The sequence below is a fragment of the Epinephelus fuscoguttatus genome, linkage group LG15 (assembly GCF_011397635.1).
Source record: "Epinephelus fuscoguttatus linkage group LG15, E.fuscoguttatus.final_Chr_v1".
Lineage (NCBI taxonomy): Eukaryota > Metazoa > Chordata > Actinopteri > Perciformes > Serranidae > Epinephelus > Epinephelus fuscoguttatus.
In genome coordinates this window covers 28,201,185-28,215,096 of record NC_064766.1, presented here as the reverse complement: position 1 = coordinate 28,215,096, position 13,912 = coordinate 28,201,185, and the positions used below count along the sequence as shown (strand labels likewise).

Genomic DNA, 13,912 nt, shown 5'->3' with positions numbered 1-13,912 from the left:
GTTACTCCAAGGCCAGCATATGCACCAATGGTGATTTATTGTGATATATTGGGGACATTTTCTGGCTCATAACTGTGCATTCAAATTAAACTAACTGAAATGAAATATCCTAAATTAAAATTATAAGAGCCCACTGATTCAGTCTCAGCTTCAGCTTGAAAAACTATTTATAAATCATAGCATGAATCCAAGGTTTAAATGCTCTAATTTTCTGTTCAGGCAGACATTCTAGTTTATAAAGGCACATTGTGTTTTGTTTTTAGGGTGGATTTTCCCTTTAAAGTCGTGCTGACAGCTGGCCCCGCCCCCAGCCCATCAAGCTCGCCTCCTATTGGCCGAGCGGAGGGTCAGCTGCTGCAGTGAGGATGCACGTGCGGCTCCGCGCATTTCAAGATCAAGATGGCAGCCTCCGTGTGTCGGTGCTACGAGGTTAGACAACCATTCATGTCCTTCATTTCATCTCTCGGGCTTCTATCAGATAATTTAACGAAAGGAACAGGCATAAACGACTTGTTATTAGATTTACTCGGGTCCGGTTAATGTCACGGGGCTTCCGTAGGTTGTTTTAAATGCAGCAGGAGCTCGAGATGTCCGTTAGAAAAGGCCTTGATGCATCAGACAGACGGCAGAGTTGTTAATTTTCTTGTTTACCTACTAACGTCTATAATTAATTGTTTGTTTTAGGTTTGTTGGTGTAAAGATGTGTGTGTGTGCGGCGGTTAAAGCCAGTTATATGGAGTTGAATAGTGAGCCGTTTAGACTCATATACATGTAGGCTGGTACTGTCGCATCGATTCAGTTATGAAACATTAGGATTAATAATGGTGGTGGTCTGTGGTTTAAGTTACACCGGTGTTACATCAGATTCTGTGACCTGACTGGGAATTTTATCTTGTCAGTGCAAATTTGATTATAGTTCACTCACAGCTGTCAGTAAACATGGTGTCCCTATGGTATTTAAATAGGGTTTCAAATTGTGATTGTTTTATCTTGGTGAACCTAAATCTGTGACCCTTTAGATTGTGTGACATAACTGTTGGAACAAATACGTGACAAAGACCAAATACTGGCAGGTTAGGTGCGGTACTTTTGGGACACCATTGATGTAACACCAAGGTTGGACATTAACTTTTATGTCCACCTGCCTCTGTGGTTGGTGGATTCCCAAATCTAACAGCTGGTGAGTGAAGCAAATCTATCAGCCTCTTGTGTTTTTTTTTACCAACATTTAGCTGGAGTCTGGTACTAATTACAACCCTGGGTAACACCAATCCAAAACCTTAGCAGAAATACTATAGGGGGAAATTCTTACTTGAATCACAGAAGTATAAAACTGGCAGTACACAGAATTACAGCCGCAGAAATGGTGCCACTTGTACTCATCCTGTCGTGCCCTGTGATATCTATGAAAATGCTAAGCAAGGTCCATTTACAATTGGTTTTTGGGGGATCAAGACTGCAAGAGGAAAACTTTTTTAGTGACTGTGACAGTTGTTCTTGGGTTTCATGATGGACCATGTTGAAACTGTTTCATGCAACCTGACGACGATTTGTTTAAAGCAATAGTTCACCCCCAAATTGAAAATACATATTTTTCCTCTTACCTGTAGTGCTATTTATCAGTCTAGATTGTTTTGGTGTGAGTTGCCGAGTGTTGGAGATAACCGCTGTAGAGATGTCTGCCTTCTCTCCAATATAATGGAGCTAGATGGCACTCAGCTTGTGGTGCTCAAAGCGCTAAAAAAATGTTTTTGAAGAATTCAACAGCAATGTCTCTTTCCAGAAATCATGACCCGGTTACTCGAGATAATCCACAGACCTTGATGTGAGCAGTTTCATGTAGGAACTATTTTCTTTCTAATTAAACTACACCTGCCAAACTCAGCACCACGCAAAAGGAAGCGTACATCTACTGCTAGCTCACCTAGTACTACTGAGCTAACGACACAACTCAGCCGAGGAGGATGCCATTAATGTTTAGCTTCTGTGCGGTGATGTGATTAGGGGGTGTAGTTTAATTAGAAAGAAAACAGTTCCTACATGAAACTGCTCACATCAAGGTCTGTGGATTATCTCGAGTAACCGGGTCATGATTTCTGGAAAGAGACATTGCTGTTGAGTTTTTCAAATGTAATTATTTGGTGCTTTGAGGACCATAAGCCGAGTGCCATTATATTGAAGAGGAGGCAGACATCTCTACAGCTGATATCTTCAGCACTCAGCAACTCACACCAAATCAATCTAGACTGATAAATAGCACTACAGGTAAGAGGAAGTATGTGCTCATGACTTTCGGGGGAAAACTGTCCCTTGAAATATTGTTCGGTTTAGCCGGTAGCTAAGACATCTAGATCAGAATCAGAATCCAGTTTATTGCCAAGTACGTTTTCACATATAAAGAATTATCTTTGGAGTAGGTTAAGTGTGCATAACATAATCATATTAAGGGAAAATTAAATTAACCATAAAAACAAGTATTGCAAAAATCAAGACATAAAAACAGAAGATGCAAATGACCACAATAAATAATAAACGGGTTCTTACAAACAGCATCACGACAACATGACTCGTGTTTTTCTGCCACTTTCCCTTTTTATATTCTTGCTCATTACTGTGGGAGCATGACTCATTAGTATCCCATTAATAACCACCTGTCACTCATTCTCTTTCCACTGCAGTGTTGGCAGAGTTGGTGCTTTCATTACTAACAGTGGCTTTCTCTCCATTGCAGCTGGTAGGCAGACGTGCCTTGGCCCTCTGCTCCAGGCCTCTTGTCTCCTCAGTGTGGAGAGGAGATGCCTACACGTTACGTAGGAGCCCAGCTGCAACTGTGCAGGTACACACTGACAGCTTCCATTTACCTCTAAGTGATGCATACTTATTATTGATTACATTATAGAAACATTTTTAGTTGTTCATGTAACTTAAAAGAATTGATTTAAGTTAGAAAATGTGTTTTACTTATTTCTCTCAGCGTCACAATCATCTGTTCACTCTAAGCGTCTGTCTGTTCGACTCAAGTCCTACTTTGTTTTTGTCTCATTAGGTGCGATATGCTTCAGGACGTAGTAAAGGTTTCCTGGGGGAGTTTGTGGATAACCTGCGTCAGGAGTTCAGTAAGAATCAGGAGATGAAAGAGAGCATAAAGAAGTTCAGAGAAGAGGCCAAGAGGCTTGAGGAGTCTGACGCTCTGCAACAAGCCCGCAGGAAATATGTAAGAATGTTATTTGGTTTGCAGCCTCTGTGATTTTTTATTAGACAATGTCTCTTTGAGTTATAAGTAATTTTTTTTATGTATTTTATTTGCATCAGTCAGGCATTTGACGTTTTGATGCTTTACATTATTTTTGCAACGTGCAAACATTATGTCTTTTATTTCCTTCATTAGAAATCTATAGAGTCTGAGACAGTGAAGACTTCAGAGGTGTTTCGGAAGACCTTTGGCTCCCTGTCAGAGACCGTCAAGGAGGTAAGGTATCAGGACTTCCTCTAGCTTACCAATAAAACAGTTGTACCTCTACACTGATGTCTCATTAAAATTGCTGGATCTTGATGTCCCAACATACTGACTGTCTTCTCAAAACAAACACAGATTACCATGTCATGCTGGAGTTATATCTGTGATTGATAGTTCCAGTTTGTAAATTTTGCTTTTCAATCTAAAAACACATGGCCTCAAATGGAAAATAAATGTAGTCACCCCATGTTATGTTGACTTGTGAAGAAAATGTTCTTCTCGCATGCCTCCACATTGAATGAAGTATCCAGATTGAAAATTCTTTATGAACTGGAATAACAGGGGCTGTGGTTAACAACCACAAAACTATATCAAAACCTTACTAATAAAAACACTCCTGCACTCCTGTCTCACACAGACAAATAGTACGCCTGAAAATGCGCATGTTTTTGGACGATACTCAAATGCGGAAGTGATTTAAATCGTTTTCAATAGGTTTTAGCACTGAATATCAAACCATGTTGACTAATTGCATCTGTCTTTATGTGTTTGTGTGTGCCTGTATTGCCATTCTGACCATAGGGTCTTGAGGAGGTGAGCCGCACTGACATCGGGAAGAAGATTAAGGAAAGTGTGGAAGAGGCTGCCAAGACAGCTAAGCACTCTGCTGAGTCAGTCTCCAGAGGAGGAGAAAAACTGGGCAGAACCGGAGCATTCAGGGCCATCTCCCAGGTCAGAGGAGAAACATCCTCATCCATCCTCATCCTCATCTTTGCATTGTTGTTGGCACACGTATACCTATCAAAATCCAGGGTTTGATACTTGTGATTTTCAGTCATGATTTATTATTTTTTGATACAGTGGAAAAACAAAAAGTGTAAAAATGACTAAGCAGTGATTCATGGGCCGTAATTCTTGCAGTGTAAATTAAGTCGCTGAAACATCTGCATAGGTCAATATGTCGCTGCTTATGTAAACAAAACATAACTGCTTATGTGTCTACTTTCACTCTGATAAGTTGATACATTCTAAAAACATTTTGGCTGCTGCTGCAAATGAGTTAGCATGTTTATTGTAGCTACTTACAGATGAATATGATAGACTGAGAAACCACAGCAATCTCAAGCAGTGGATGTCGTAGCTTCTTCTAATTCTGGCTTTCGCGGTCAAACAGTCAGCAGTTACCACACAACTAAAGCATTCAGGTGAAACTTACTTTTAATCTAGAGTGCAGTCATTCAGCTCATAAGATGCAGTGAGCCAAAAGTCCTGTTCTAAACGGTTTGGTAAAATGCACATACTTAAAGTTATAATACCACTGTGTGTGATCTCTGCAGGGTGTGGAGACTATGAAGAAGGAGATAGATGTTGGGGATGCCGGCCCTTACAGAGCTCCCTCTCAGCTTAGAAAGAGGAGCGATTTCTCCTCCAAAGGTGCCGACAGCGACTCCAGAGTGTTCGAGGCCAATGAGTGAGTAATTGTTGGAACTACTGAAACCTGTTTCACCTCTCACCCCTGGGGTTCTGCAGATCCTTAAAAAGTCTAAAATTCTATAAACCTGTATTTTAGGCCTAAAATAAGAACAGATTTGGATCCATCTGGAGCTTGTGCAAGAAAACACTAAAATTAGGAACTATGGGTATAAAGGCTTTGAAATCACATGGTCAGAAAAACATAACGCCCCCGTAAAAAGCCACCAGAAAACGCCTGCCATCACCCAATGTTGTTCTGTATTCACAACGGAAGCATCATCAAAGTCTGGACCCAGCATGACTTGTTCTGCACTCAAACCGTTAACTCCTACAGCTCCAGTAAAAGGACCTCCAGACAATGTTTGGATCTTCTAGGCCAACAGTAAAAGTGGAGGTGCTCTGGACTTGACACTCGGTAGTTAAACTGCATCAGTCAAACCATGTTCCCTGATTCTGACATCACTAGTATGAATGGGAAATAGGTCTTAAATTGCATTCAAAATGGACTTAAAAAGATCCTCAAAAGTCTTAAATCTAACTTCTTCAGTCCTACAGAAATCCTCTCACCCTCTCTTCTAATAAGAATGTATCTTCACTTGGACAGTGTATGTTCCCTATTAATGCATAACCATACTTGTTGTGAACATCTCTAATCAGAGACCTGATTTTCTTGTATTTTGTGACGCAGAGAGGCGATGGGAGTTGTTCTCCACAAGGACTCAAAGTGGTACCAGCAGTGGAAGGACTTCAAGGACAATAATGTAGTTTTTAACAGTAAGGAAATCCTCTGCATTTATTGTTAGATGCTGAAGAATTAGTCTTATGTGTGAGTGTGTGTGTGTAATTTCCTTTAAAGGCAGCAGGTGGCACCAGATTCTTTACAGTAGAGTGCATCATACTGATACAGATCAGAGGTGTTTATCTAGTCCACAGTGCTCTCACAGGTGCAGGTTTTCTCCACCATTAGCACTGAAAAACATGTTCATATATCTTTATATTAAACTGTTTCTCCTAATATTTCCTTTTTGTTCTCTACAGGATTCTTTGAGATGAAGATGAAATATGATGAAAGTGACAATGCCTTGGTCAGAGCATCCAGAGCTGTGACTGACAAAGTCACTGGTTTCCTAGGTAATGCTCCTGCAGAGTTGGTTGTGATTTTGCAGTTTCTGGTCATTGTCATAATCTTTTATATGATTGTCCTGGCCAAGCCCCTCTGTATACAATATAAATAACAGTTTGTTCCCAGAATAGAATAAAATCTGAAACCTCATGTCTTGATGTACTTGCACATCTCTGCTTTCTCTCATCGTTTCTTAACATCCCATCTGTACTACACTACCCACAGATGCGTTTGTTGTTCCTGCTGTTGATGTTGTTGGCATTTGTTTTCCAGGCGGTCTTTTCTCTAAGACAGAAATGTCCGAGGTGCTGACGGAGATCGTGAAGGCGGACCCCACCTTTGACAAAGACTCTTTCCTCAAACAGTGTGAGAAAGACATCATCCCTAACATACTGGAGGTAAACAGACTCTGCTACTGTCTCACAGTTTGTTCTCAACTCTGCTTCATTCACACTCCTCTCTTTGCTCAGTACCTGAGGGTATTTCGTTAATGAGGCTAAGAAATGATCTACTGATGAAGGTCTTGCTTCATTAAATGTGAAATATTACTCCACCTCGGATCAGATTAAGTAACTGAATTTGTGTGTTAAAATTATTAAAGTCAGGCTGGAGCTGACTTTATTAATTTTTTTTTTCGGTGCAAGTCGAATTACTGAAGGCAGGGAACACTTAAAACAATCTGCTGTCTCCTTCCTAGTCACAGAACAAGGGCTGATGATGCAGTTACAAGCATATAATAATGACTAAGATATACATTTCTAGCCTCATTTGGCAGCCATATCAGATTGAGAGTGCTCTACAGTCATCTAATCGCATTTAATTTGGAGAAATAGAATGAAAATCTGTCACTATGACTGCAAGACAACAGAAAACGGGCAGGATTTCACAAAATAACTGGTTTGCTGGCTCACTTAGTGAAATACCTTTCTGATGTTGTAAACAATCATCGTTGATGCAGTGTCCCTGTCCTTTCTGCAGGCTATGATCCGTGGAGAGCTGGATGTATTAAAAGACTGGTGCTATGAAGCTGTAAGTTATATACTGCTGTCTCTACATTTTGCATCCAGTTAAATGCTAAGTGAATACAACATTTAAGGTGAAATGGTATTCAGCCTGACCTCAGGCTCAGCAGCTTCTCTTTATATTTTTATAGATCCTGTAATATATTTACTTCAGGGACTTTTCACTTCGTCAATGTTTTGATGTATTTGCAAATGGGCACAATGACCTTTTCATAGAAATAGAAATAAAGACCCTCACAAACGAAACTATGCCGGTCCATCCAATTTAGTGAACAAGCAAGTATGTGTGAAGCTTCATTTTCATGCCAAGAGTGTTTTTGTGTACCTGTTTTCAGACGTACAGTCAGCTGGCTCACCCCATCCAGCAGGCCAGGGCGCTGGGGCTGCTCTTCCAGTCCAAAATCCTGGACATTGACAACATAGATGTAAGTCACACCTGTACACCAGTTGTCACACACATTGTGTTATACTTTACTGTGTTCTTAAATGTCTAAACCCTCTCTCTATCAGCCTCTTTCCTCTCAGCGAACATTAACATCATTTATTGTTTGCATACTGTTTGCTGCAGAAAGGGAAAATAACCTTTATTAACTGTTTTCTTCTCATTGAATTTGCTCATTGTCTCTTTCTGTTTGTAGCTAGCAATGGGCAAGATGATGGACCAGGGCCCAGTGCTGATTATAACCTTCCAGGCTCAGGTCGTCATGGTGATCCGCGGCCCCAAAGGAGATATCGTGGAAGGAGATCCGGTCAGTGAACTCATAATTACTTGCACCAGAGTAGTAAATCTGATAGAATCGGTTATATCACGGAAGTAAATGGCTGAAATTAGATCAGCACTGTAACATGCTTACCGTTTGCGTCTCTCTTAATTACTCTGAATTTCATAGGTCTGATGGAGCAATAGGACTCTGGCTTGTTTTACTTCATGCCACTAATATGCTCGGATTTAAACTGCTGACTATGAAGATATCTCATATGAGTATTAATATTTCTAGTCTGTCTGGCAAGTTGCATCATACATCCTGAAAGATATTACATAAGTTATAGTTGTTCATGAGCCTGGCATCGCAGCACCAATTCACAAATGTATATTAGTCTGGAGCCTCTCAGTTCATTTTCAAGGGGTGTTATCAACAGATGTACAGCCAAATGCCTCTAATGCAATTTAATAGGCCTATAGCTAAGCAAGAGACTATGGTGTAGCATCAGTATGTCAGAATTTGAAAACAGTACTTCAGCAGACAGCCACAGCCATCTTGGTTGTTTTTGAAAAAGCCTCAACAGGGCTCATCTTTACCAAGCTAGGATTATGCTCGTCATAGTGTGAGGGTGTGTGAGCCAAAAATTATGTCATCATGTATGTTGTGTTAAGCGTGAATGCTCTGCAGGTAGTTATTCATCGAATCAAACCGGCTCCACATTAGATGAGAGGTTGTGATTGGTTTGAGTGTTGGATCGGCTGGAAATCAAAGAAGGGGAGGGAAACCAGATGTATCTGCCAAAGCTAATAAAATATGAGCTCAGATTTGTCTGGTTCCGAGGCTAGTTGTTCGCAGCTCCAGTTCTGACATTTGAACTTAAGTCTAGAGGAGCCCACTACCCTCTACATACCGTCTCCAGGGGACTGATCTTTGCTCTTCTCCTCCCTCAACAGGAAAAGGTGATGAGGATGATGTATGTTTGGGCGCTGTGTCGTGACCAGGAGGAGCTGAACCCCAACGCAGCCTGGAGACTCTTGGACATCTCTGCCTCCAGCACTGAGCAGGCTCTCTAGGAGGAGGAGGAGGAGGAGGAGGAGGAGGAGCACAGGTGAAAAGGCAGAAACTGTGATGAAGGGCAGAAGACACATGGATGTGCCTGTAACACCTGCACGCACTGACTCACACATGTATATTAACACCTGAGTACAGAGTGCATCCATGCTCCTGTGTCACGCCAGAGACTGTATTTGCACACACTCACATTTCCTATTGTTATCCAGAGGGTTTATGTGCACGTGTATATTCATTCACTCCATGTTGTGAAGATAGACATGAACATAACCCACTGGTATATGATATATCCATAGAAAACTGTGCATCCACCAACATGTGTGTGCTGTCTCCTGCACTGGTTGGCTCAGTGTTTGGGTTTCCAGATGGAGAGTGAATATAGAACATTTACACTGATATTCAAATGGATTGGACTGACTTCTTCACCAACTGGCTAAAAGAGAAGCATGTGCCATTACCCTCATTGTTATATCCATCCATACATGCCTGATGGCTACATCCATGAGGATCGACAGAAGAAAAGGACATGGCACCTGTGGCTTTACTCGCTGGTCTCGAGAGGACATCTGAAGTCTTAAACTAGGTTTAATGTCAACACTGTCTTTGTCAAATATCGTCAACAGGAAATTAAAATGTGCAGCAACCAACATAGCTGAGTGGGACAGCATGAGAGACCTTGTTGATCAAGGCAAGCATGCTTCAAGTTAAAGGGGCACCCACCAATTTTACACATAAGGATCAGTTTACATGTCACAAGGATTCTACCCAACCTGTGTAAACAGCTCTGGAGGGAGCTTTTTAAAACCTGATAAAATAACACTGATGATGTCATCAGTTACCTCAGATTGGGCCTTTTAACAGAAAGCTTGTTCATGTTACAGACTTGAGATGTGGAGTTTGAAAGAAGTGAATATTTACCAGGCAGGTAGGGTCTCACGGAAGATGTCATTGAGTTTCATTACAGGAAATAAAGGATCCAGTGTTGTTCAAGCTCGACTCATACTATGGAATAAATTAAGATATTTAAGCCTCTACTGCTTCTATTTCAACCATTCTTTTTATAATTTATCTCTTGTGAGTCTCAAAACTTTATGGAACTGCAATACTAAATGGCTGCAGAGTACAACTTTAAGGCTTTACTTGCAAATTGTTCTTTCCGCATAGCTGCAAGGGTCTGTGAGATTTAATAATACCATCATCTGCCTGTGTCTGTGAGGCTCTGCCAACACTTTCCCTATGCAGATGCCCAATGTAATATAAACAGAAGTTAATGTCCACTGTCTGGAGTGTGTCTGGCCCTTAAATGTCCTCTTAACAATAAATTCCTTAAAGGTCCAGTGTGTAGGATTTAGGGGGAAATATTGGCAGAAATTGAATATCATATTCGTCACTATGTTTTCATAATACAATCACCTGAAACTAAGATACGGTGTTTTTGTTACCTTAGATTGAGCCGTGTATATCTACACACAGAGCGGGTCTTCTTCCACAGAGTCTGCCATGTTGTCTCTAAAGTAGCCCAGACCAAACTAACCAGTGCCGGCTCTAGATGGGGTCATTCGTGTTTTCATGTCTGCCCCTGTAGTTGTCCTTTACACTTGGCACACAGGAGACGTTTTAGTTGGTTGCAATCTGCAAAATCACCACTAGATGTCACTAAATCCCACACACTACAACTTTAAGATCACCAGGTGAAATTAACCATTAAGACACAGTTGTCAATGATTTTAGAGAGAAAATATTTGAAGGTGTTTTTTTTTTTCTAGGCCAAATTACCATCGCCTTTTGGGGGGAAAAAAGCTCCTTAAAGGTATTCTGTACAGGAATTGTTGGTTACTGTTCATGAAACGTATTGCCAGCAAGAACAAAAGTGAAATCCAACCACAGATTCACTCCTGTGTTGAAACGGGCTTTGTCCACTGGGCGTTTTGCCTCGCTATATTTGCCTTTTTCTGCACTGTGTCCTTTGTTTTCATAGCTACAGATTCATAGCTGAAGATACAGGCAGAGGGCAAAGTCTCTGTAGTTAAAGACACTGCCACACACTTCATACATAAGTGCTGAGTAAAATGAATTTATATAGGTTTTTTTTTTTTGAAAATACTGCATAATATACATTTAAGGAATTTTTAGCCTTGGATCAAAATGCAGCTGTGGTGGTTCCTGCTTGGTTCCTGTTCGCTTTTACATCAGAAACATGTCCAAACTTAAATAGTACAAAAAGTAAGATGATGTTTGAACCATTAAGTGTAGGATGTAATGATCTGTGTAGTCCGGGTCCATGCTGTCCTGTATACTGTAGCTCAGAGCGCCCAGTGCACCCAGAAACCACAAGCAACTAGAGAAAACATGCCTTTGTATTTGCATTTGTTTTTTCAAGTTGCAGTGCATTGGGCTCCCAGTCACTGTATATCCTGTACAACCTCAATAAGAACTGTATTGTATCTACATGTTAATATAAGCTCTCAACTCCTTGTAAATATATTAACTGTTAAGTACTGCTTTTTTTGTAAGTCTCCATGGGATCACATTTGAATTTGTTATCATGGCTTTATTGTTTGAAGATTATTTGTCCTCTCATGTTGTACGTTTTTCAGCCATTTGTTCTACTTCAACGTTTACTTTTATATGTGTGGTTTTTCAATGGGTTTTGGCTGAAGATGAATAAGCACAGCACTGTACTATTGCATTGACGTTTTTGACGTTTATACTGTGTGACCACGTGGGTCTCTACTCACTCGCCAATGAAGATTGAACACATTATGATTGTACTGTAACTGTCTTTCCTTGATGTAATTAATTGACAGAAACGTCCATATGTGTGAAGAGAAGTTGAGCTCCTGATGAATATCGTTAGTGCCTAGATTACACCACGAGGACCTGAGCAGGTTTTGTTTGTGTAACAGTTGGTGTGAGGTGGCTTATTATTAACTATGATGGTGACATCATGCTCAAATAACATTCCTGGTGTGTTCTGATGATTGTGTCACTCCTGGGATGAAAAATAAAACCTACAAATTAGGCACTGCTCTCAGTTAAGTAACTCGAAAAATGCTTGAGAACTCCTTAAACATGCATGACCAGCTGTGAGAGAGAGAGACTTAGTGAAAAACCTGCGGCAGTACTCAATCAGAAATCACTGTAAGGCCACAGTCACACATGAGCAAATGCAGGCGAGTGACCATCGCCTGCTCAGGCAATAATTGTGCTCAGTTGCCTGTTGCTGCCAGCCAGTCAGCATCTCTCATGTGGGGCAGTTTGTATTTTTTAATGGCCAGTATCGTACGATTTTGGCTTGTTAGACACGGCAACAACTAGTCTCCTCCACGCATCACTGGTCAAAGTCCACCGAAGTTAAACTCCATGCAATACAGATACAAAGTTGCTTTGCTAACAGGAAGTGAATATTTTATTCACCCCTTTGCTCACATTAAATGGAAGTGAACAGAAGGTGAATATTCACCAATGTTAATTTCGCACTGTCCACAGCAAAATATCTCAGCAAGCATTGGTCAGATTGCTTTGTAATATTGTTTAGATATTTTTGGTCCCCAGTCCGTTAATGTAAACGTTTATTGAGGCCTCAACTCTCATCTACATAGCATCTTCAGCAAATTTTGCATGAAATTTACTCCTTCCTGCGATCCAAAGAACAAACTATCCACTTCATGAGCTTTCCTTTTAGTGCCACCACAAGCCAAAATCATCATCTGTGCTTACAAAATACTGTTAACATCATTAAAAATTAAGATTGCCAAGTCATCCAAAAGGAAAAATCGCTTAAATTTAACAACCATTAGTCTAACACGACCCTGAGGAGAAACGTTATTATTGCTCCACTACTCGTACGGCACTAAAATCTCAACTATGTTTGCTCTATGCAACACACACATTTTCTTCAGATGGAGTAGACTGGGTTACAGCAAGTGACAAGAGACTCAGCTTCCTAACTCATTAGCATGTCTAAAAAAAATATATAGTGTATACAATGGTGCAGGAAATCTCAAGGTTTGCTTGAACGACAATCCAGTTGTTGCCACATTTTCTCGTAATTATAAGAAATTCTCCAAACTGTAAAGTGTATATGTCACTAAGACTTACACATTTCATCCATCTTTCAACTTTAAGTTTTAAGTTGACCAAAAAGAAAATTTATTCATGAGTTTTTCTGTTTTTACCCGGTAATATGTCTCTGCAGAATAAAGAGAGCTGTATTATGATTTGCTTCATCCAAGCTTTCTTAGACTCAGCAGCTTTGTATGTTTTGTGTGTTTGTGCTCACAAGAAAATTAAACTCTGCACGTTGTGTGTGTGTCCGTTGTTTTCTCATTTCAAAACTGACACGCTTTGATAGATGCCCATAGATCTGGCCATTGACGCTGGTTGATAAACCTATGGATTTGGTAGTATAGGGATGATAGATCAGGCTTTAAATAACGCATGCCTGTAGATTCACAACCAGGGCCAATATATAGGGGACCTCATCCCAGAGCTGTCTGTTGTGATGAATGACTAGGGATGTCCTTATACTAACTAACCTCCTTTGGTCCTCCACACCCCACTCACTCCTCCTGACTGTGAGTGAAGTCAACTGAGTGTTGATTCCTCTGTCGTGTAAGCTCAATTAAAGCTAATCTTTTTGGTTCTTTTAATATGTTGCACATGTTAACAGTAAATCCATTTAAATCACAGGATATGATGAGAGCATTCTTGCAGAAAAAGTGCATGTTTTGCCCCCTGAGCGATGAGCGCTCTTATTGTACATATATGAATGGGGATGGATGCACGAACACAACAGCCTGGAGGCAGTGCTGTGCTCTTCTTTATCTACTTCTTTATTTATTACAGTATGTTCTTGCACACGACCATCTAAACACAAAGCTGTGCTCCACATAATAAAAAGGCTTTCAGGGTAGTGTATGCAGCAACATCATATGATTATGTAAGCAAATATCATACAGTATAAAGGTCAAAGTTAGTTTGCCTAAAAGGACAGACTCAGGGCAACAAATCCCCAGTCCCCCACATGCCTGTATTCATATGGCTCAAGGTTTTAGTTACT

The 13,912-nt window shown here is 40.5% G+C and overlaps 1 protein-coding gene and 1 long non-coding RNA gene across 2 annotated transcripts in view; one reads left to right on the top strand and one right to left on the bottom strand.

Moving 5' to 3' along the window:
- The first annotated feature begins 336 nt into the window (after positions 1-336).
- Positions 337-13,156, top strand: LOC125902188 (mitochondrial import inner membrane translocase subunit TIM44-like). The gene is made up of 13 exons (XM_049598360.1): positions 337-429; positions 2,732-2,836; positions 3,047-3,214; positions 3,389-3,469; positions 4,040-4,189; positions 4,795-4,928; positions 5,619-5,704; positions 5,969-6,061; positions 6,327-6,451; positions 7,032-7,082; positions 7,411-7,500; positions 7,714-7,824; positions 8,733-13,156. The coding sequence occupies exons 1-13, from the start codon at positions 400-402 to the stop codon at positions 8,850-8,852; spliced, it is 1,344 nt and encodes a 447-aa protein (XP_049454317.1). The 5' UTR covers positions 337-399; the 3' UTR covers positions 8,853-13,156.
- The window catches only part of LOC125902199 (uncharacterized), a 35,029-nt gene continuing 29,860 nt past the window's right edge, over positions 8,744-13,912 (bottom strand). Inside the window, exon 5 of the long non-coding RNA XR_007451066.1 lies at positions 8,744-8,848. This is a non-coding gene — a long non-coding RNA (uncharacterized LOC125902199). The remainder of the gene's footprint in view (positions 8,849-13,912) is intronic.